The sequence below is a fragment of the Parasteatoda tepidariorum genome, chromosome 11 (assembly GCF_982258835.1).
Source record: "Parasteatoda tepidariorum strain Cologne lab strain chromosome 11, Ptep-v5.0, whole genome shotgun sequence".
In the NCBI taxonomy this organism is placed as follows: domain Eukaryota; kingdom Metazoa; phylum Arthropoda; class Arachnida; order Araneae; family Theridiidae; genus Parasteatoda; species Parasteatoda tepidariorum.
In genome coordinates, this window is record NC_141765.1 from 29,268,048 (window position 1) to 29,293,149 (window position 25,102).

Consider the following 25,102-nt stretch of genomic DNA (forward strand, 5'->3'; position numbering starts at 1 on the left):
TCTGGAAGATTATCTAGAGTTCAGTTTTTTTTTTAAATTTATTTCCATCACTAAATAAATCTAAATATACAACAGTTGATGAACTTCTAAATCAATTTTGTTCGCTTGAAGTGGATAATATTTCTGTAAAGTTTGATGGTAGTTAAAACGCACAATTCTAAGCAGTGTTATGAAAAAAAGTTTTCTCAAGATGCAGTAAAAAAAGCAACGGTTGCTTTACTTTCAAAATCTTGAATTGATTTAAGACACTAGAAATGCTTTGAGTTCTGTGTTTTATGATTATAATATTAATAGTTTTTAATAAGTTAAAATTTTTCTGTTTTTATTGGTCAATAAAATCTACTATTTCTTTGCGTCTTGCTATTCTATAATAGTTACTTCTTGGTTTAAAATACACTTTATAAAATCAATGATAATTAATATGTAATTGAACTTCAGGGTTCAGAATCTAGTTGCAAAATAGAATTCTAACAATATTCTAATTTTCTGAAATTTAATGTATTATTAAATTCACGTAGGGATGTTCAAATAATTTATTATAATTTTTATTAATGACTGAATATATTAAATAGATGAAAGAATTTAAGGGCTTGTTCAAAGTTCCAATAATGAAAGTAGTTCCAATTTCATGTATTTCCAAAAGCTGTAAATTATTTGTCATGGATACTAAAGTGCATATGTTGTTAGCTAATCAGTAAATCTGGCTCTTTGCGAACTGTCAATGTCATTTTGCCATGCACAGCTACTAGGCTCACTGCAATAAGCCTAATAAATGATTTTGGGAATTTGTAATGAACCAGATTTACCAATTAACCTATGATATACTCAAAATAACAACAATGTTATTACCTCCTTTTTTAAGAATATCTCTTTGTTTATTAATTTCTTTAAAGATAAAAATTATTTTTATGATCAAAAGTTAAAGTAAATTTATTATGATAATTAATATAATATAATTATTTCAGTTCATTGTAGATTTGAAAAATGTAATTAAACTAAAAATTAGGCCAAGTTTGATGAAACAATTTTTATCATTGAAGATGAATATTTAATAACAGCTTTATATCCTTCTTATTCTTGATATCTTATAATTAAAAAATTTAATACTTACTTCATTTATTTTTTATCTTTTTTTTTTCTATTTTTATGATGTGTTTTTATGATGTCTCAATTTAGATTAGTAACATTACAGAGTGTGCTACCAAAACAATATTGTAAATTGCAGAAACAAATATTTATCTTATTTCCCAATTTTTGTTGATATTGTTCCGGAGACAAAATATACATGGATTAATTTATGATTTAGTATGAATTTTTTCAAAATTTTTTTAAAAAAAACTTTTCTTAGCTTTTGCATTGTTGTTAAAATTTGAAATAATGTCATTATTATTTTTCAACTGTCTAAATTTTAATATTTTATAATGAAATTTATATAATATCAATGATTTGTGTGGTCTGTAAAGCTTTCTTATGGGAAAGTAGAATTAGTTAATCAAAATTTAAAAAGCAAATAACTATTGTCTTAAAATTAAAAATGTATTTCTTTTTTCAAAAAATTATGATTTCTATTAAATATTTAGTTTAAACTGTAATTTTATTTTATAAATCTTCATTTTTTTTCTCATGCTGCATTCCAAATGTTTAAACTATTTTAAATCTTGAGGAATTCTCAATTATAAATATAGTGATTGTACTCGAGTTTTTATTTTTTTATATTTCTCATTAAAAAAGCTGATTTCTTCTTTCTTTTTTTTTTTTTTTTGAACAACATTTCTTTGTTAAATTACAAAGATGTTTGAGAAAACAATCAAATTTTAGCATGAGATGTGTTTGAGGTTGATGATTTCAACTGTTAAAAAATATTTTTAACATGTGTTAAAGTCATAAATCTAGATCAAATAATGGTTGAAAATTGAATGATATGCTAGTGTCCATCATTGATAATCAATGATTAATGTAGTATATAAATAATGTGTTAAGAAACTATTGAATATTTTAAATGTATTTCTCAGATTTTTATGGTTTTTAATACAGTGGAACCTGTGTAAGTTGATCACTTGTGGTGCATTGTTTTAATGATCAACTTTTAGAGGGGAGATGAGTCTTTTTTTTATCATTCTTTATATCATGTTATTAAATAATAATTTCTATTATTCCACCTATGAAAATAATATAAATGCAACATAAACTTTTTTAGCATTGCAAATAGAAAGAATCTGATGAATTAAATGAGTTACCTGAATAAAATTCAATTTTTATTTAATTTTAATATTAAACTAAAGAGTTTAAAAATCTTATTTTGTTCATGATGCATATGGAGTGTTTATTATGTGTAATTCTTGAAATATCATGACTCAAAAAGATATGCAATTCTTTAACTTAACAACATTTTTGAAGTTATTCTGTTACGTAAAATATTTTTGTCACAAAACCAATCTTTAATTTCTGTTTGCTACTGTTGCGTTAAATTTTCATCAACCAATTTGTTTTCAACATGAACATTCAGATCCATTTCCTTTTTAGAGATATGTTGCTTATCAGGTGCATTACATATTGAATTTTAGTCCAGTCTAAAGCTTCTGAAAGAGTTAAACAATTTCTCAATTTTATCAGCAGTGGTTTTCTCTTTACTCTTTTGCTCATTATTTTGTCTCTTCTGTTTTTTATCAAGTAAAAGGTCACCTTGTTTTCTTTTTTTTTAAAGCCATTTTATGTAAAAATGTATCCCAAACTGTCTCTACAATTTCTCTACCTCCATTTTGATCTTAGCATATTTTAAAGAATTTCTTTACTGAAATGCCAAAGTTCATTCAAAGAAAAGATCTAAGCATATTCAAAGAATTCATTCATTGAAATTCTAACATTCGCTACTCCAAGAAACACTTTTCAACTGACTTCTGTTTTCATAGAATGAATGAAAGAAAAGGTATTCAAGATCAGCACATCAAGAACATCAGTAAAAAAAAAGGATGAATGGAATTGTTTGAAGAAGAGATAAGCCTTTATAATTTCAGCAAGTGGTCAACTCACAAAGGGGTTAGCTTTATGTGCATGTTAGCTTTATTACACTATCTCCCCAATTTAGTAAAATTCTAATGACCATTTCAGAATGACATAGATATTTTTTGAAAAAAAGATTTTTATAGGATAAAATAGGAAGATTTTTTAATACCATTTCATAATACTGTTAGACAAATTTGACTCAATTTAGTGGTCAACATACAAGATAGACAGGTGATCAAATTACAAAGGTTTTTCAACCTCATATTATATAGAATAAATTCTGTTCCTAATAATTGAGTTCATTTTACAAGAGTGATTAACTTAACATATTTTACTGTAATAACATAAGATATTGAAATACTATAAATATGATTCAGTTGTGTTAAATTTTTCTCCCAAGGTTGCTTCTCGAATGTCTTTCAAAGAAGAATGCAGTTTTTGTAATGGAGAATGGTATAAATAATTATCTACGAAATATTTAAGTAAGCAAGTTTAGAAATTCTGTCTTCCTGATAAAAATGCTTAAATGAAAAAATTGAAGCATAAAGAAGTATGAAGCTCACTGTAATAATTTTTTTTATTATATTACTATTTATAAATCTCTCCTGAAAGTAACAAGCCTTACAAAATGGAGTTATGATTGGTTTTACCAATTGTATTAAATAAAGTTTTAAAGAAAAGATCTCAAGTAGCACTCCTAGTTAACCCATTTCACTGTAGTTGCCGAAAACTGTGAGGACTGAATAACAAATCAAGCCTAATTCAATTTAGTATTTTTATAAAAAAAGATGGAATGGACAATTGTAATTATTTGGTTTGAAGAATTAGTATATTGCATTAGGAAGTAAGTAATTTTGTAATGTTAATAAATGCTTTTAAGGCTTTTTAATTTAGTTTTAATCTCTTAGTATTGAAATTGAGAATAAAAGAATTCGTGATGCTATTTTAATTAAAGTCAATGAAGAATTTTACTTTGTATGTCGACAAGTTGTGATAATAAGTGTATATTTGTATATTAATTTCAAATCTCAGTGTTTTATTATATTATTAAATTAATTGCTTACTCTGTTGTTTGTTCCTGTTCTCACATGAATTTTGTAACATTTGAAATGTACAGTGATTTATTATGCCTAGTGATATGTTTTCTTAAAAATGTAAAGTTAAATTGCATCAAAATTCTGTTCAGATAAGTACTTTTTTTAAATATAATACTATTCCTTTTTTCGTTCTTTTGGCAAAACAGTTATTTCTCTAAAACCTACACAATTCCTTTGTTTTTAATGGCCTGAATATTGGGATGGATATTTAGATATCCATGCAAAATTTTATAATTACTGAAAGCATTTCCTTCCTAACTTTTTATATACAGCTAAGTTTTTTTGTGTTCATTCTGTCGATGTATCTTTCTTTCTTTCTTTGTAGTGTTGATCAACTTAAAAAATTGACTCCTTAAATAAAAACTTGGACTATACTTTCTTTCTTAATCACACAAATATTAAATAAGGAGTCATTTTGTTAATTTCTAAAAGGAAAAACTACCCATCTAAGATTATTTTACTTCTAAAAGGGGTGATATGTTACATTGTTTATTCTAAAATTCTAATACATGCATCAATTCTTGCAAAAAGTAACCAACTCATCTATTTTTTGATGAAATCCAATCAGATCTGGAGCATCCACAAATGCTTGAAAAGTCTTTACAAATATTGTTTTATTATGTTTTGGTGAATATTCAACACTTTCATCTCCTTGTCACCAACATAAGCAAATCAGTCATACTTGTGTTACATTTACAAAAGTAATTTTCAGACGAATATTTTTTATCATAAGTTTACTGTCATTAAACTTGATTCTAAATGCTTATAATTAAATGTAGATGAAATTTGGGAGAAATTTGTTTTACTTGACTCACTATATGCTATGTTACACTTTCAAATTAGAATAATTCAATTGCAGTAATTTTCTGATTATAAATTTATAAGTCATAAAAGACAGGGTAAGAAATATTGTCAGAAAACAGAAGAAAATTAATAGACTTGTTTAATTTAATTTCTCCTCAATTAAAAATTGTCTAGACAAAATTTCCTTAGTTTTAAATTTTTAAAAATTAATTCCATATGTTTTATGAACAAAATTGTGTTATTGGGCTATTACAGTTTTTGTAAGGAAATTTAATTTGAACTATCATATCATATTTGGTAAGATTTTTTGAAAAATCTCTATTTATCGTAACTTAGCTCTTCTTTTTTAAACTAAAGACTTAAGAAAATCAATGTTTTTCAATGTGATATAACATCTAAATCTCAGATGTATCAAAATTGTTCTTGAATTATTCAAAGATAAAACTATTTTTTTCATTCTGTTGACAAATAATCTTTTGAAACAATAAATTGAGTCAAAGATGAAAATTGGGAGTTATGTATAGTTAAGTTAACACATTTACTTTTAGGAGCTAAGGTAGTTTAGTTATTTATGTCTAAAAGAAGAGAACATTTTTCCTCAAGTTTTAGCACTAAATATAGGCAAAAACAGAACAGTTCAAGATAAAACTATTTCAATTTCGTATGAAGCTTGGATTTCACTAAAAAAATCAATATTGTATATACTAATGAGTTTATGTTCCTTTCTATAGAGAAAGAGAAACATTGTGGGGTCGGAATTCTTTCTTCTTCAAGCTTTAAAGTGGCTGTCATGCAGGTGCAAATTAATTTATTTTTATTTTTTTCTTTTTCTTTAGAGTGTAATGAAGTTTAATACCTTATTTTTCTGGTTGATAGGAATGTATAAAACTTTCTCAAGCTTTTGTGTTTGCTTCAGTAGAGAATTGTTGGAAGTTGCTCTCTTTTACATTTATTTTTAATCTATCACTTCAATTGCAATCTCCTGTACAGTCCTCCTGTATCTCAGTATTTGATAATATTTTCATAGATTTCTCTTCTGAAAATACTATCATATATTGCAAAAAAGTTCTGTATTTTGTACAAATCTTACTTTATATCTGAGCAATAAAAATTGGTTGAAATTTTGATAAGTCAAATGAATTTCTTTTTATAATCTTCATTCCTTTATATGGCTTTATTATAATAACATGAATTCATTAATTTTTAAATATTAGTAATTATAGGACTCTATAAATTCTTTAACATTTATTATTCTTTATCAATCTCCTTTCAATAATCTAAATTTCAATAAAATCAGCTCCTTCAGGTATATTATCAGGTCATAATTAATAAAAAATATTATTAAATTGTAAAAATTTTAATATAGTGACATATTTCTCTCCCAATTCTGACTGAATGGATTTACTCTTCTTTTTTTCTTCTTTTTTGATTTTAAATTCATTCGGCCAACAGGATAATAAAATAAGTATGCAAGTGTTTCAGCCAGATCAAACAGAGAAACCAGAGATAATCCTAACCACATTCCCATATATCCTCCAATGTAGCTAAAAAGCTCTACAGTCTAGAAAAGAAATTAATTCCAATTAATAAAACTGGTTTGAAACATTTTAATTTTTACAAATGCATGTATAAAAATAATATTACAAGATTATACCCCTGATGAAATTCAGTTTATTTTCTTTAATAAACATATCCCAATGTACAACTATTTGAATATTAGCAATAATTATCAGCAATTACATTTGACTAGTGTAATTACTATTAAGAAATAGTTAAATCATGATTATTAATTATTGAAGTGAATGGCAATTATTTACACTGGTAAAAAAAATTTTTGCATTCATACAAATATTTCATTTTACTTAATTTGGGAGTGAGCATTTTAAATGAGAAATTAGTTTTGCTCTTAAAGTGACAGACTTTTTTATAAATGTCCTTTTTCATCTATTTTGTATCCTACTGTTTATGTTTAAAAATGTTATATATAACACAAGGTCATGTAAATGCTGCGGCAAACTTTTAGGGGAGTTGAGACACATCATCAGAATTAAAACTGCATAGCAACCCATGCCCAGAAAAGTTGTTGTACATGACTAGGGGTGCTACCCTATTATAATCTCTTCAGAAACAGACATCAAAAGTTAAATTTAGAGAAGCACCCCTAGCCGCGTATGTGTTTAATTGTGAAAAGGCAGTGATAAACCATGTGAAATAAGATGTCTGTAAAGTATTAATTCTAGTAGAAAAATGTTTTAGCTTTAGACTAATTTAAAGGAGAGTAAATTGCTTTAAAATGTAATTTATACTCCCACTACACAACTGTTAAAATGATTTCTAACAGTAAATTTTAATTTTTAAGAAACCTGTAAAAAGCTGGCTTCAGCTAAGTATGAATTATATGATTTACATTTAATATCGGTAACTCTACTTAAAATTTTTACTTGGTTAATAAACAGTTTTGACTAAGAACTGACTTATTCAACTCTAAACATAAATTAATCCTTAAGAAGAAATTCGATAAATTGCTCAAACCAAACCATATTTTTGAACTTCTTTTACCACCTGTTATTCAAAATTCTGTTGTCAATCTCTCTTCAGTTAGGCTAAATAATAACTAACTCAATGCACTTAAACTTAATACCAACTTTACTCTACCCACCTGACCTTCAATACCCAAATTAGTTGCTTTTTTTCAGATTTAATTCAAATTTAGTGTTCTAAGTTCTTCTTAAACAGAATCAATTGGACTTGCACAGAATCAATTGGACATGAGATATTACAAGAATTCCACTTTAAGGAGGTTGAAATTGGCAAATTAGTGAATCGTACTCATATTTGTTAAGAACAGTCCACATTCACTTTCAATGGTAAATTTTATCCAATGATTGATAACTTAGCGATGGGAAATCTGCTTAGCCCCATTTTGAATGACCTGTGTATGCACTACTTTAAAGTGAAAATCTTTGATTTATTAAAGTTCCCTTTTTATAGACAATACATCGATAATTTTTTCACATCAATGAACAATGCTGACAGTGATCTTGTTCACAGTATTATGAATTCTTTACATACTTGCATACAATTCAGGTTTAAGCAAGAAAATAACAAGTTTTTACTTTTCTTTACTCAGTATTTATCAAATTTCACAGTGGTGTAGTCTTGTGTATATTAGACAAACTAAAACATATTCTTAAACTTCTACTTAAGGAACACAAAAAGATGTGTTAAAAATCAGGACATCAACCGATTTTTCATTGCTCTACATAATTGGAATTCTAATCACAGGTTTGAGTTTTCACCTGCAAAATCATTCAATACTGTTCTTCATCTACTGAACTTTGATTTTTGGGAGTCGTTTCATGTTATGAAAAATTCTAATAATTTAGTTAAAGATCTTTCTAGTATCCTACTGTTTCCAAATATTTGGAAATCTATTCTAATTTTATCTGTTGCACCCTGGAGTCCCTGCCAAATTCGGTCACGCCTGTTTTTTATCTTCCCTTTTTTATTTTCATGTTCAAACTTGTTCCTCTGTCCTTATAGGTTAAACCACTTTACATATGTTTGTCTGTTTAATTCTCTGCCATGATTTGGTATTTAGACACTAAGGAAGGTTCTCGTTTATAGAACCAAAATTATAATATGTCAATTTCTGTACTTTCATTAATGCTATATTTAAATTTTTTTTATTGTTTAAGTTGTTAAAGCTTTATTTACTTTCCCCGGACTCCTTTTTTCTTTTTCCCTTTGACTTTCTTTGCCTTCAAACCCTAAATTTCTGGAATAAACTCTACCAGTAAGCTCCGTTTTTATATGCTAACTTGTGATGGAAGACCTATACCTGTTGTATGTTTACCGGCGATAAGTCTTGAAACATTTTTTTCATAATTCATTTAATAGATACATTTAGTTTTTCGCTAAAATAAAAGATTAAGTCTTTATTTTTATTGTAACTGCCCTATAGCTACAATTACAACTTTGTCCATGTTACACCTGCATATTTATGAACATTAATGTCAATTGTCAGAAAAGTTTTGTATTTTCAAGCATAAAGGATTTTGAATAAACATTTGTTGTTTGGAATAGACATCACCAACCTGAATGAAACATTGGGTACTTTTATGAAAATGGAACAGATCCATAACCTATTATTTTAACTCTTGTAGGGCAATTCCTTTAACACATCTGCAAACTTTATGAATAATTATGAGTTTAAATTAAATGGCCTTGACGTTTTTATTCTATAATATAGAAACGCAATAAATAGATTTTTAACAACATACTTATTGATCAAATTTAAGAGTTTACCTTATGGGTGTATCTTCCAGTTTTTTTTAACTTAAAGCTACTGGCTTCACCAAAATACCATTTTTCTTCATGTCATTAAATGAGAAAATAATGTATAGCAGGTAAAATTCCTAAGAATTTCTCCCATAATTTTTTTTGTAATTAATTTCACCTTTTCTTATATATTTTTAAATTTGAGGTAACTTATAATAAATCTGTTATATTTCATAAAATACTTACTTCAAATTTCGGTTGATAAATAAATTTGGTTACTCTGAACCTTTGAAATGACACTACCACTATGACAGCTGCATGTCTGAAATGAAAAAGAAATCTTATTTGGTCACAATATTAGATATTAAGTATGTACTCTGTTGCTTAAATAGCTAAGTTAAGGCAAGGAAAGGGATAGTGCCTCTCGCTGTTGTGCCACAAGTCCTTGGTTTGATCCTCGGTCTGGGTAAGGTTGACTCAGCCTTTCATCCTTCGGTGGGTCGATAAAATGAGTACCAAGCATGCTTGGAAACTTAACACTGGGGGTTCTGCGTTAGGCTGACCACCCAACCTAAACATCTGCTCTTGCTCTCCAAAACCCAAGATTAATAAAACTGAGATGGGCACAGTATGCCTTGGCCCTCTATGGGCTGCCACGCCACTGAGTAAAGGCAAGGAAATTGTATAAAATTGGCATTATATGTCAATATACAGGATGACACAACACAGTAGTTACATTACACAGATGATAGAAAATCACATTACAACACATGATCAAAAACGTTTTCTTAGCATGATAGTGATGATCCGAAATTCAATTTGTTTCATTCATCCATTCAACGTGATGGGGCATTCATACATTATAGCCTTGACTTAAGATTCTCTTAGAATCATAATTTAAATCATTTTCTGTGACACGATCATCGTCTTCTTTTGACCTCATTTGTTTTCTGCTGTAAGAATATACACATCTTTCTCAGACTGTTAGTGTCTTTTCTTTCTTGCGATTTGTGATATCACTACTGCATCAGGAAAACGTTTTCAACCATACATTGCTTATGATTTCTAATCATTAATTCCAGATGCAGTGAATATCATCTGTGACTATTGAAAATAAGACTTTTAAATTCTATAATTTTGCTGTCGATTACTCAAAATTATCCAATGAGGCTGACAGAAAAAAGGCTCTTTAATATATTTTTTATTTTTAAAAGTAGTTAAAACTGATTTTAATTGATACAAAAAAATTTCAACTCTATTAAGTTTCATTTTCAATATTATTTCAATTGCACCTATTTTGGAAGTATATTTTGTTGTCAAGATATTTTATTTATAATTTCAAGTTATAAATTTTATATATATGTGGAAAAGAAACTGGATCTGTATAAATATAAATTTGACTTGCGAGTAACCATGATAACAATGATTGTTAAAGGATAATCCTATAGAGCAGTTGAACTGTCTACAGTTGATTCAGTGAAACTGTCATCTCAATGAGTAAATTGGGAAATAACTCACATGTGTGAGTAGCATTTATATAAGAAATGTAAGAAATTTTTTTTAATAGTTTAAGAAAGTATAACTTTTTTACTTTTATTTCTAATGTGCTATAATGAACTAAAGTCTATTACTAGTTTTGATTTTACAAATGTGAGCCTTTTATATTAGGAAGTAAATAATCAAAATATGATATACAAATTTAAAAGTGCTTATACATACTTGCAATTCTCATTGCTTTGTTGACACTAGAAATAAAATAATGTTTTAGAATTTTGGATTACATTCAGAATATTTAGAAAGATTTAGTCACTATAAAGAATGAATAAAATAGATTCAAGTGTACATCCATATAACATTCATACACACATATTGATTTAAAAAAATTTTACTTTTTTAGTATATAGTTTTAAAATATTGTTTTAAATTTAAAAAATGACCTATATGTTATTTACTTTTTTATGTAACTTTGAAGTTTATATTCCCATATTTTAGGTCTTAATTATAGGAATCAGTTATACATCAAACATAATCTGTAGTACAAACAGCCCTGGAAAAAAATTATCTAGCAAAATTTAAAATCGTCATATGATGTAAAAATATGCATCTCAACTTGACAGAAATTTATGTACTTCAATATTTTTAATAGATTGCAAGTTTCGAAGTATGCAAACTATAAAAATAAAAGTTTCTGAGAACTCCTATTATTTGAAAAGCTTGATGCCCTTTTTTTGTTTCCAGATTAAAATATTGCATATGCTTGTGCCTAATCTCACATCATAAGAGCTTGTTTTTTCAGCTATTTCAATCAATTTTTAAGAATATAATAATTAATTGAAAAAAAACAACAACAATGTTAGTTTCAGCAAAAAGTAAATAGTTATTTATAATTATTAAAACTTAATGTGATGGTGAAAGGTAAAAATAACTCAAAAAATCTTTAATGATTCCATAAAGTTTGGTAAATTCATGGGTAGACCAAAATCTTTCTCTTTATGAAAGGAAATATTAACTATTAAAATGTAGTTGTCAAATAAAACATTTGTTTCTCACATATTTTTTATAAATTAAATTTACCAATTATTACCTAAAAGACATAACAAAAATTGTTTATTTACATATCACTTGCGGAATATAAATTACCCAATTAAGTTACATTGTGCTAAATTACATTATTTCTTGCAGAATATAAATTACTCAAAAATGTGGTTTTATCTTACATTAAAATATTTACATAGGTAAAAGCTGTAAAAAAATTAGATTAATCATGGATCCTGAATTCTAAAGTCATATTTTTTCAAAATAAAATGAGTCCAACCTTGATAAAAACAAATGTTTTCATGTTCAACTAGAATTGCATTTGGTAAAAGTTTCTTATTTTACTAAATAACATATAGTTCTCTCTTTAATGGTTTTTGTCATTATTGAAGTGGTTTTATTATTGCTTAACTTTCAGTTATAAAATGAAATGAATGCAAAGAGCATTAAAATACTATTACTTGCAAATAATATCTATCTATAGCTTCATTTATAACTCTAGAAGACAGCACTTTAACAAACAGGTTGCATTCATAGAGTTATTCAATTGAAAGAAAACTCTGTGATCTGAATAGAATCCATACTAGGTTAGACATCCATTAATAATCTTTTAGGTACATATGTAAACAAAGTTTTCTGTAGAGAACCTTTAACTATATCTATATTATGCGATCAAAAATCTTCTAAATAATTTCGATTATCAAATTTTGCTGGAATTTTTTGCTTCAAGCTTCAATAATGGCTTATTTTATTTAAATTATTCATAAATTAATTTTTAAATTCAAGTTTTGCATCTTGAGACAAAATATTTCCATGACTAAATATTTTTAAACTTTACCATTACCGTGAAGGTTTTTGAACTTTTTGTGTAGAAAGTATTTTTTGAAATAGGGGGTTTTAATTATGAAAAAAAATTTTAACTTTCATTTTTTCCTAAATTTAAATAGATATTCCTTTTATTTTACATTAATTCGAACATTGGTTTTATATTTTTTTTTTCAAAGCTTTATTACCCATTTTATTTTACTGATTTTTAAAATATTTCAAAAATTCTATTCAAAAATACATATTCTTTTATAGTATCATGCAATATAATTGATATTATGATTTACTTTTAGGTAAAAAAACAATTGAAAGTATGATTAGAATTTGAGGTACCAATGTTCAATGCATTAAATATCCAATTTATCACCTTTCCCCTCACTAAAAATAGAAAAATGTTATAACCACTTTGAAAATTGAACATAACTTTCATGCTTAAATTTGAGAACTAGAAAAGTTATTAACAGAGAACTTTTACTTTCGAATGTGCGCTTTTTAAAAAAAATTTTTTTATCTATTGTGTTTGTAAAATTAAATTTGTCATGACCCTAAATAAATATCAAGTAAATAAATAATAAAGAATTATTTAAACATCTCATAATTCAATACTTACTAAATGATCAAAACGTGTTACTTCGTCGGTTCTCACTTCATACCTTTGATCACTGCAAGTATAGTATTTTAAAGCTATTATTATTATTTTTTGTCTTTATATTATTTAGTAATCATATGAGCCATTATGTATATTTACAAATCTTGGTATAGATATCCATTATCTTCTGATTTAATTAAAAAAAATTATCATTTAGTTATTTTTTCGAATTAACTAATGGAACTTCAATTTTAAGAAATTATACTATACTCTTTATAAAAAAAATAGATGTCTCAAGATTGCATGTTTAATCTTACTCTCCACACATAATGTTTCAACAAATCTCTCCATTAATATTTCAACAAATCTTACTTTTTTCCACACAAGTGGATTCCAATTTTTTTTCTAAAGGCTACTGCTGTGGGAAAAAGCAAGATTTGCATAAAGCATGATAACGGAGAGGGGGAAAGTGTGAGGAGTGGAAAAATTGCATACCCTTGAGACACCTATTCTATTTATAAGGACTAAAACTAGAGTAGACAACTTTACAGTATGTCTTGCGGGCTATAAATGGCCTACTGGTAGTATTTTAGACATCCTGCTGAATCATCTCATTCTGTTTAAAGCTATAGTTTGATTTTAAAAATTTGAATAATCATTTTAAATGATTACTAGTAATTCAAAATCAGTAGCTTTTACGTAAAACATGGAGGAATTAATCTGTAAGTTTTTTTAACCGAAATAATTAAACTCTAAACTTACTGTAGTTTGACACAAAACTGCAAAATCAAAAAGAAGCACACATTCGACATATCATCATTTAGAGAATAGTTTAAGAATATCAGCTACAAATATTTTTCATGTTATCAATAGTTTAGTTAAACATATCAGGTTTAGTTAAATAATATCAGGTCTGGGCAATGAGTCTGAAATGGTATTCTTCCCGTTTATGATAATAGTAATTTTCATTTATTTTATTACTGTAAATATTTTGAATATCTCAGCATAATTAAATTTTATCTGTTTCAGACAGTAACAAAAATGGATAAAATAAATGGACTCTAATTTTATATTAATATTTAACAAAATATTAGTATATTGGTATCAAACCCTTGTAATCTATGCAAAAATTAACTCCTAATGAATTTCTTGGACTATATATAAAACTTGCTTGATTAACGCAAAAATGTAATTTTTATATTTTCAGTTATTTTTAAGATATTTAAAGACTTAAAGTTAACTTCTATTGGCTAGGTAACGTTTTAATACCTAAGACGGCTTATAAACTTTTATACCTGAACTAATATTGAAAATACCCAGACTCACGTAGCAGAAACGCTCCAATGCAGCAGTAGACGCTGCAGATTATCACAGCTTCTGCAGACTGTTTTCCACCTAAGCTTTCTATTTAATAACAAATGGATAAAAAATTGCTAGCAAAAAAGATCAAGAACCAGTAAAAACTTGATAAACCAATAAAAAAAAAGTTTTTATTTTATTCTTTAGTTATGAAAGATAAGGAATACTTTTCTATTTTTTTAAAAATTATAAAAATTTTTTGTTTATTGTTTTATTTGTCTATGAAGTACCTGTGTTGGTATGTCAATAAATTTCATTTGAAGTAACTTTAAATAAGGCTGAATCAGTAGACCATAAATAACAACTATGTTTATTTTTTCCTTTAAATTGAAAATGTTTTATTTTAATGTCCGCAAGTTCATCCTTTCATTCTCATTTTTTAATTGGGCAGAGTAAAAGCATCTGTTTTTCTCCTTTTGGACAAAGCTATAGAATAATTATATAAAATTCAAATTTAATTTAAACATGCAGATTTTGTGTGAAACTTTATTATATTTAATATTTGCTAATTTTTCTTAATATGTGTTAGATTAACCCCCCTTCCTTTTCGCTGTCATCAAAATCATGAGTCGTGCTTTTGTCTTCTATTTCTCGTGCCCATGATATTTCTGGGTTAGAACGTTCAGAAGTAATGCACCAAAAAGGTTTAATATATCCTTCTCCTGTGCCCAGAATTTTTTTTATTTCTTATTTTACACACTTGACTATTTTTAATTTGACTGGAGATAATTAGTTCATTTTAAACTGGATGTTAGCACTATCCAAATCTATGTATTTTATACTCTTAGCTCAGCTACTTATGTTCTTTTTGAATACATGTGGTTTGTGTTTTGTGATAAAATAATTTTTAATATTGGCATTATGGCATCAGAGTTACATGGACACATGGTGTTTTAAATTCCAAGCTGAAAAAAATTGAAAAATCAAGAAAGAATGTATATATTGTATATACACCTTTTTCATATAATTTTCTTGAATAAAAAAGGGCACTTTTATGACCGTTTTCTTGAAAATAGTAAAATCGTTAAGGGGTTAAGCTTATTTTTTACAATAATAACAGTTTGACTGCGTTTAAAGTCAGAAACGAATTTGAATTTTTTAAGATAGTACTGCATAAATTCTGCTACTGAGCATATGACTTCAACTGTTACTGAAAATGCTGCTTATCGAAAACCTTTTGAAGTAAGGAAAATGATATCCACACACAATCTTGTTAAAAAATAAATTAAACTACTCCCTAATAAAACATTACTCCTTCTTTAAAAATGGAAATAAACTTATTCAAAGAGGATTATGATCAACCACAATTAGAATTGCAACAATCCAAGATAGTTAACTCGTATAAGATTCATAGCAGTATTGCTTCATTAAAATTTAGATGTTTTACAAATTGCTTTTACCTATTAAATTATTTTGAGATAAATATGTTTCATAAATTAAAAATAATTAAAGGAACATACTTGCAAGGTGGATGGCATTGTTTTGTACATTTTTCAACTATGTTACTAGTGGCTGTAACAACTCCTAAAAACAAAGAACCGTAAATAATAATTTATATATTTTAAAAAATGATAACAAAATTTCGTTGTCTTTCAATGAAGGTTGCTTTTTATTTATTTTGATTAAAAAATCACTATCTTGTATATAGTCGAATAAAATCTTTGGCTTTGAAAAAATGCCAGAAGCTTTTTAAAATTGAACCTTTATTTCTTATTTTGTTTAACCCTTTCTAAGGCTGTAGAAAGCATACTTCCCACCAAAATTCATAAATTTTTAACTATCAATGGGGAGCTAATTTTCCACCTATGATTTGTGGGAGCATTTTTTTATTATTTTATAACCGTCGTGGAACAGCCCACCCAATTTTGGGTTTACGAATTCTAATGTTTAACTCCGTAACCTTGTAATTTTGAACCTATCCAGAAGACAATAAAACTCCTGGATCAGTACCCCCAGAGGTATGATTTGTTATGGGAACATGGAGGACTGTGTGACTCAACAGATTTAACGTGCATCAGTCACCATTTACTACATGGGGAGTCTTCGGTCGGTGGGGATCGAACACACGATCTCTTAGACATGGGCGCAGTGCCCTACCAACCAGGCTATTTTTTTACTGTATGTAAAATTTAGAAAAATCTCTACAACTTTTCTTACGAAGAAATTAAATTATTTAAAAATGAAATTAGTTTTAAGTAATAAATCAATTCTAAAAATATTTTAACATTACTTGGAAAAAGTGGTCCTATAAAGCGTTAAACTTTAAATTGAAGAAGGGATTAATATAAATTTTTCTATACTCCAAAAAGCTTCGGCAATATAAAACAGAATATCTATAACGAGCCAAATTTGGTTATGCAATATTCGAAATAACTGTTTACGTCATATGAATGTATGTATTTCTTTTAATGGAGTTCTAAACTGGGTTCCCCATACTTACCACTCTTAATTATTTAGACTCCTTGTCAGAAGAGTATTAAATAGATAAAAAATTTGACCAAAAAAAAACAAAACATGAACTGTAGAAGTCGGAAATTAATATTTAATTCAGACAAATAACAAAAACATCAGTATTGACGTCACAGTCCTGACATTATCAAGGCTTGATTAAAAATTTCAGTATGATTACCAAAAGAAATTGTATGTTTCTGACAATTATCTGTCACCTCTATCTGGCAATGGAACTGATTTTGTTAATTTTAATCGCACTTTACGTGTGATCTCGATAATGATTCTCCAGATTTTGGGGAAGTTTTTTCCCTTTCAACTAAAAAATAATTTTATGCTCATAATGTGTATATTTTTATACTTCATTTAACAGTTGTAATATATATATATATATATATATATATATATATATATATATGTATATATATATATATATATATATATATATTATCTTATTATATCTTTTATTTTCCGGATTTTTAAAAAAAATTTTTATCCTTTTTTTATTTTTTACCCCCAGTTGTTAGTTATTTTTTTATTATTATTTTTCTTTCCCCCCCCCTTTTTTTTTTCCTTCATGTATCTGTAATTTTCCTTTTATATTTATTTTGAACTTGATATATATATATATATATATATATATATATATATATATATATATATATATATATATATATATATATATATATATATATATATATATAAGCTCACCGGACAAAAAATTAGTCACCCTTAGAGAAATCATGAAAAAGATCATTTAATAATGTGTAACTCCGCCTTTAGATTTGATGACCGCCTGGATTCGGTTAGGAAGTGAGTTCACAAGATTTTGCAAGTACGTCGAATCCAGTTTAAGCCCTTCGTTGAGGATTTGATCGTGCAAATTCACCAAATTGTGAGAATGCTGTATTTGGCGTTTTACCCCTTGTTCCAACATGTCGCACAAATTTTCAATGGGGTTCAAGTCAGGTGATTTTGCTGGCCAGCCAAGATGTAATTGAGTGTCTGAGTGTTCATAAAACCAGTCATATATACTTCCAGCCCCATGAACTTTGCTGTTGTCATCTTGAAAAATAGGGGTATCGACAACACACTTTACATGAAGAGGGTGACTGAAAGACAACTCCTATTTGTCCAGAACTTTCAAAAAACATGTTGGATCATGTTAGTGGCCCCTTCAGTTAGTTGTCCAATCCATTATAAGAAAAACACCCCCAAGTCATGACAGACCCACCTCCGGCTTGAACCTATGCTTGCACGCAGTCAGGATGAAATGCTTCATCTGGTCTGTGTTGCACTTGCAGACGTGCTTCTCTTGAATAAATGCAAAAACGTGATTCTTCAGACCATATTAAATTCCGCCAGTCAGCAACTGTCCATGTTCGTTGACTTCTATCCCACTGAAGTTGCACAGCTTTATGTGCAAGTGCGAGCAGTAACCTCTTACGAGATGTTCGACTCCATATGTTCATTGCATGCAGCTCCATTCGCAATTTTTTCTCACTAAGAGACTGGGGTGGATCTTCATTTAGTAACTGAAGTAATTCCTGTCAGTTTGGAAGCGATTTTGATTGAAAAGTCGTGAAACGCGTCTCCGGCCACTTTCATGCCGGATCTTTTTCCGACCACAATTCTGACGGCGTCTTTCGTGACCACGTATATTACACCACTGCTTGTAGACACGTTGAACAGTCAGCTTTGAAGCGCCAACAAATCCAGCAACTTTATTCACCATAAGACCATTGGCACGTCATATCTTTACTCTTACCCATAATTACACACAATTTCCGCTCCAAACAAAAATATCTCACTGATAGCTACTTGTCTTTGATCAGGTTGAAGCAGTGTGCATGCAGTTGAGCACGTCACTTGACCACTGCGTCATCTAACGAAGCGTAAGGATTCATCGGTGTTTGCGCACTAGGGTGACTAATTTTTTGTCCGGTGAGCTTATATATATATATATATTTATATATATAAAGGGCAACGATTGTTGAAAATCTTGTATTTTTAAAAATCTCTTCATACTTAATAAGACACATTTTGAGTTTATGTCCAAGTAACTTACCTTTTTTACATAGAACTTCTTCATGAGGATATGCAACGTTTTCATCAATACAAGAACCTTGTTGTTTTAAAGTATTCAATTTGCAAAACTCGATACACATCTAAAGAAGTAATATTAAAACAAAAGCACAAAATTAGATGTTTTCTTCAATATGCCACCATTTTGTGAAGAAAAAGAAAGTATCTTATGTGTTACGAAAGCGACTATGTTGATATAGAAGCTTTTAAATTTTCAAGTAAATTTATTAAAAGTTGAGAGTTATCGAATCTACTGTTTTGCAGTTCAGTTTCGCATGAATAACTATTTTGACGTAATATGCATGTTTTTGTTTATTATGCGATACATAAATTAACATACAATAGCTGCTTTTTCTCACTAATATTTCCCTTTAAGATTGTTGTTTTCAAATTTCATAGCGCAGCGTGTCCCACTTAAATAATTGATTTGTTATTTTGCGCCAAAGTTGGATGCAAAGGAAACTAATGTGAACCAAACATGTTTATTAAGAAAGTCGATATTCAAACACATATTTACAAGGATTAACTATCTCCCTGCTTCACCTGGAAAGGGAAAAAATCGTATAAGTAAAAATGGAAGGTAAAAAGTCTCTCATCGAAATAAAGCCATTTCTTATTATAGGCAAAATACCCGTCACATCTATGCATGACTTGAAAAATGCATTGTTGCTTACCATTTACCATTCTTTGGAGGACAGTACCATCAGTATTATGCCAAGTTTCAATGATGATGATAGCCTTCATTTCTGCTACAGACTGAAACTGCATCTCTTTAGCATATACAGTCTTAAGGATAGCTCCCACGTTTTCTTTGGGATTGAAATTAAGAGAAAGAACAGGGCATTCATGACATGTACCCCGTTATCCAAAAAAAAAAACACTGTGAAGATTTTTCATTGTAAATCAAGGTATTATCCTACCGGAAAATATAGCTTGAACCTCCATTTCTTTCTATTAATGGAAATAAATGGGTTACTAGCATTTTTCGCTAATTGGTATCCTTCATGCGACCTGGGGAATAAGACAAGTTAAATTAAACACCATAGCCGAAGTCTTCCCACTCCATTAAAGAGCCTCCACTTTGTTGTCCATTGGCGAAGATTTTATTTTTTTCTCTCATCTAATGTTTCCTTCTATGTATCATGCAAACAATTTGCTATATAAAAGAACTAAGCAGTATCTTAATTTGAAAGTTATCCTCAAGCATAGGAGAGTAGGAAAAAAAGCCGAATTTGGATGATCCAGGCAGTTTTATGTGCAATTGGCATGGCGTGAGATTAGATGAGGATTTCATCTCTATTATACTGCAAGGTGGAGGCTCGTTAACTGTGTGGGAAGGTTACTGCTATAGTGGTCAACCTAATCTAGCCTCTCCCCCACGCCGTCTATAAGCTACCGATTCACAAAAAAATGCTAGAAACCCATTTATGGTCATTCGTAGAGAGAATTAGTGGCCTATGCCAGATTTTACAGCAGGATGATACCTCAATTTACGTCGAAAAATTTTCACTGTGGTAGGTTTCTGATAAAAGAGTGGTAATTATAAATAGCATGTCCTTTCCTCACAAGAAAACGTGAGGGGCTATTCTCAAGAAGGGGTCTACGTACCAAAAAGGGGCAATTTCAGTGTGTGGTAGAATTGAAGGCTAGGATCATTGAAACCTTTCATAATATTGTTGATGCTTTACTCCAGATATTGGTAAATGGTAAGCAACATCGCATACTTCAAATTATCTATAATTGTGGCGGGTATTTTGATTATAATCAGGTGGCTATATTTCGATGGGGATAATTTTTTATCTCCTTTTTTATTTAATCGATTTTTCTTGCCCTGATGGAGCAGGAAGTGAGTTGCTCTTCTTAGATATGTGTTTGGATAACGACTTTAATATGCATGTTCGATTCACATCGATTTACACTACATTAAAATCTTCTGTAAGAATATATTGAGATAAGTTTTCAAAATTTGCACAGCATACATGCTACTGCTGTAAAATAATTCTATATCGAAAAAGTGTTTTTATAGTGAAATTTTAAATTGGAATTTTAAAAAAATGATTTGAAAATTGCGTCATTCATGGTCTTTTATTTTCTTGCCAAAACATTGTTTACATTTTTTCATTTTAAATTATCGTTTTTTGGTTCATATGAGATTTACGTATTTAGAATTTAAAAAAATTTTAATAAAAATTATTAGTTTGAAACTGTAAAGTAATAAACAGGGTGTTCGGAAATGACAGGCATTAATGTATATTTTTGGAATCCTTGTAAGAAATGAATTAAAAAATGCGTCCTCATTTGAGTCGCGAACTAATTCTCAAGGGAAAAAAGGAAAAAAATCTTTCCAAAACTCTGATAAATCATTTTTAGGCAATTTATTCAGATGGTGATGAAAGACAATCCCTTACGAAAAGCAACTATATTCCAGACAAACTGATTATTTATAGAATTCAGTCGCTCCTTTGCTTTTACGGGCCTCGATAATGACTAGTAAAAGTTTTTACGCTTAAATTCTAATGTACATAGTTTAGTAAAATAAAAAATTTACTTTGAAATTTTTTCAACTTCTAATTTTTTTTAAACTTTAAAACTCAATAAATATGACTTGAACCGCGATGGCTCAGGGGGTACAGCGTTCGCCTTCCAATGAGGTGAAGCGGGTTCGAATTCCAGCGATAGCTAGTCAATACGAATTCCACATCTGGTTTTCACCGACGACAGTGCTGACGTGAAATATCCTCAGTGGTAGACGCTTCATGGGTTAAAGTCCCCTTGCCGTCAAGCTAACAGTGGGAGGTTGTGGTCTTCCTCTCCATGCAACGCAAATGCGGGTTAGTACCATCAAAAAAGTCCTCGACAAAGGCAAATTTCCCGCAATACTTGATCCAGGAGTTCCCTTGTCTTCTGGGTTGGGTTCGAAATTACAAGGCTACGTAGTTAAACATTAGTAGTCATAAACCCCGAAAATTGGGTCGGCTGTTCAACGGCGGTTGTAAAATAAAAATAATTTATAGTAAAAATAAATATGACTTCTATAGCATTCGAGTTTTAAGTAAAGCGTTTTCACTATTGTCTGAACAATCTTTTCTGTTGTAATCAGTTGTTTTTTTTTCAATTGTAAGCAATTTACCAAGTATACAATTGTCTAACAATTGTAAACAATTTGCAAAGTAAACAATTGTACTGTCTTACCAGCTGATTAAGAGGACCAGTTCCATTATTTTCTCTCCACAGATGAATGTAGTCTGTACAATCAGTTTTATATGGATATGGCAAGCTTATTTCTTCTGTCTATAAAGAGAATTTTACATATGTAGAGGCATATATAACTTTTTCTTACAAATCCATAAAATGCTTTTATGTTTGATGCCTGAAATATTTTTGCCTTTATTAATTGTATTTGGATTTTGCTTTTGGAGGTTTCGCGTAGTTACTCAATGAATGGCTACTCTTTATTTCGACAAAGAGGTTTTTTTTTCTTTTACTGTCCATTTACATGAATGCTTGCTTACAGGCGCGCGTTGTCTACGAAGTTATCAGGTTGAAATTCAGTTGTCTGGTGATGGTCTCTTAAACTTCACAGAATTTTCACCTATTTGAACTAATGTAGATAATATTGTTCACTGGTTACAGGGTATTATATGCATTAATGGCTTCAATATTTATGGTTTATTTTCAGAAACTGTTGGGTGAGTTTTTAAACTATATGTATTTACAGGGTGTCTCAAAACTCACGATACATACGTTAGAGTGTGATAAAACACAACTAGACAAGCACAAATCACCGTATCGCTGAGAGGAGCCCTGTTGCGCGTTTCGACTTGTGTTCGGACCCTAGATTGTATGGTGATTTGTGCTTGTCTAGTTGTTCTATCACCCCTTACATATGTACCATGAGTTTCGGAACACTCTGAATGAATATATATATATATATATATAATTTTATTTAATATTCCAATGCCAGTCCGCAATTGTCTAGTAAAGAGCGATGCATTTTTTTACGCTATTTGTTAACCTTAATTGAAATTATTATAATCATTTAAACTTTTTTTCAACGCTCTTTTGAGATTTTACAAGGTTATCTTTGAATGAATTGAACTGATAGAGTTTAATGGTACGAAAGTTGGAATTGGCTATTCCGTGCCAATCTTAAGCAAATAATACGTTTTTACGGCTTCGAAATAAAACTGTTTGATAAATGATATGAAATAAAAATGAATGGGAACATCCCTTGAGTTACTTGGTATCAAAGAAACTGTATTTACCCAACGAAGACAGAACCCATGAGAAGTTTATTATAAAAACCATTTCACTAACATTGACATTTGTAATTTTTTGACCTTGTATTGATATTTGCAGACATTTGAAATTTTACTGACTTTTTCAATTCTCATAATAATCATTCCATAAAGATAGAATTGCGACTTACCATAGAAACGTAAGCTTGATACTTGACTCCCCCTTTCAAAACATACCCTTCCGTATAGGGATTAACCAACCTCCTACGATCGTGAACAGCAACATAAATTTGAACAGGATCTGAATATACAATGTATTCTTCTGGCTGAGTTCTTAAATTGATGTCATAATCTAAAGATTTCAAAAGGTTGTGTTTATTATTTAAGAATAGTATAAGGCTTGGTTGCTATCATTGGGCCACTTAATTTTAGTAATTGATTTCGGCATCAAATTCTGCAATTTTATAATTTTGTGAAATGTAATTATTGCTTTTGTATAATGTTAATGTAATTATCGCTGCGTTACCTGGGCGTGAACTTTATAAACATGAAAAGTTAAGTAAACATTGGAAAATGAAAATAAGTGTCATTGGCCTAATAAAGGTAGCTCGCCTTTATAGGTTTAGAAAGTTTCTATAAATGGGCCTGTAGCTATTTTTTTAAATTTCATTATCACCTTAAGCCTTTCCAATTCCAATGTTCCAAAAACGAAACGTTGAGTTTGAATTGTGGCCCAACTGCGGGGCATTCAAAAACCTGTAGAATATTCTTTGGCTCATAAAATTGTTATCCTGTTTGGCTCATTCAATTGACTCTCATTGTTAATAAACAACTATATTCTGCCAAGAGGACAAAAAGTATCAAATTTATAAATTACACCATTCTACTAACTGATAGAACAAGAGTGAACCTGGTTTGCTACATTCTGGAAAATTTTAGAATATGGAAGAAAAAAATTAAGGTATGTTTGAAGCAGTTTCTACTTAAAATATATATAAATATATATTTATTTAAGTAGAAACTGCTTCAAAGTTCGACAGTTGTACAGCTCGAACAGTTGTAACAACGACAGGTGTTGCAACTGTCGAGCTAAATCTTAAAAATCAAAGTCAAATTTAAAAAAAATAATTTTAATTTCTGAAAGCTTCATGAAACATTTTTCGAAAGAAAAAAAATTCTATTTTCTTAAAGGAATATTCACATCATATTTATCAGAATAAAATAATGTTATAAATATATTATGCAATTATCTCTAACATCAATTATTAGCTTATGCCTTCGTTTTTATCACTATTTAATCATAAATCAGCTGCTCAAGAATATCATCTCGTAGGATAGAGATGTATCCCTCTCGCCTGCCCTGTGAGGTATGCAGCATGACCAGTCTCAAAACCAAATTTTTTATTTAAGAAGTTTGGTCTCAAATTATAAAAACAAACAAGGGTTAATAAATAGACAAAAAAAAAGCTAGTGGTTTGTAAGAAAGAGTTAAACAAAGTTAAAAAAAATAATCAAATGTTTTGTTGATTGCTAACAGTATTTAAATATGTTTGTTACAAGAGTTAACAAATTGACAAAAAAAGTGGTAGTGGTTTCTAGGAAAAAGTTAATAACAAAGTTAAAGAAAATAACCAAATGATTTGTTGATTGCAAACAGTATTTCACACTGCTTTATGATAACTAAAATAAACCAGCAATGCCTTGTTCCACTGAAAGTTACTTATCTCTGGCGGTTCTTCTAGCTCTTGTGCTTACTCTTACTATTAATTCAGCATGCATATATATATATATATATATATATATATATATATATATATATATATATATATATATATATA

The 25,102-nt window shown here is 28.7% G+C and overlaps 2 protein-coding genes across 4 annotated transcripts in view; one reads left to right on the top strand and one right to left on the bottom strand.

Annotated features, from left to right (window-relative positions):
• Nucleotides 1–25,102, top strand: part of Fibp (acidic fibroblast growth factor intracellular-binding protein) — a 61,121-nt gene that overhangs the window by 24,775 nt on the left and 11,244 nt on the right. Inside the window, exon 10 of one of the 3 annotated variants that reach the window (XM_016075661.4) lies at nt 3,404–6,029. The exons of 1 other annotated variant lie outside the window; for it this stretch is intronic. The gene's annotated coding sequence lies outside the window, so the exon portion shown is untranslated. Of the gene's footprint in view, nt 1–2,909; nt 3,120–3,403; nt 6,030–25,102 lie in introns of those variants that run through there. One more of the 3 variants, XM_043042103.3, reaches the window with a different exon arrangement.
• The window catches only part of LOC107457492 (degenerin-like protein asic-2), a 37,080-nt gene continuing 18,107 nt past the window's right edge, over nt 6,130–25,102 (bottom strand). Inside the window, exons 7-14 of the mRNA XM_016075660.4 lie at nt 23,456–23,616; nt 22,219–22,317; nt 19,010–19,109; nt 15,954–16,017; nt 13,156–13,207; nt 10,905–10,930; nt 9,432–9,507; nt 6,130–6,465 (exon numbers count right to left, since the gene is read on the bottom strand). Coding sequence (XP_015931146.2) covers nt 6,262–6,465; nt 9,432–9,507; nt 10,905–10,930; nt 13,156–13,207; nt 15,954–16,017; nt 19,010–19,109; nt 22,219–22,317; nt 23,456–23,616 — 782 coding nt within the window. The 3' untranslated portion in view covers nt 6,130–6,261. The remainder of the gene's footprint in view (nt 6,466–9,431; nt 9,508–10,904; nt 10,931–13,155; nt 13,208–15,953; nt 16,018–19,009; nt 19,110–22,218; nt 22,318–23,455; nt 23,617–25,102) is intronic.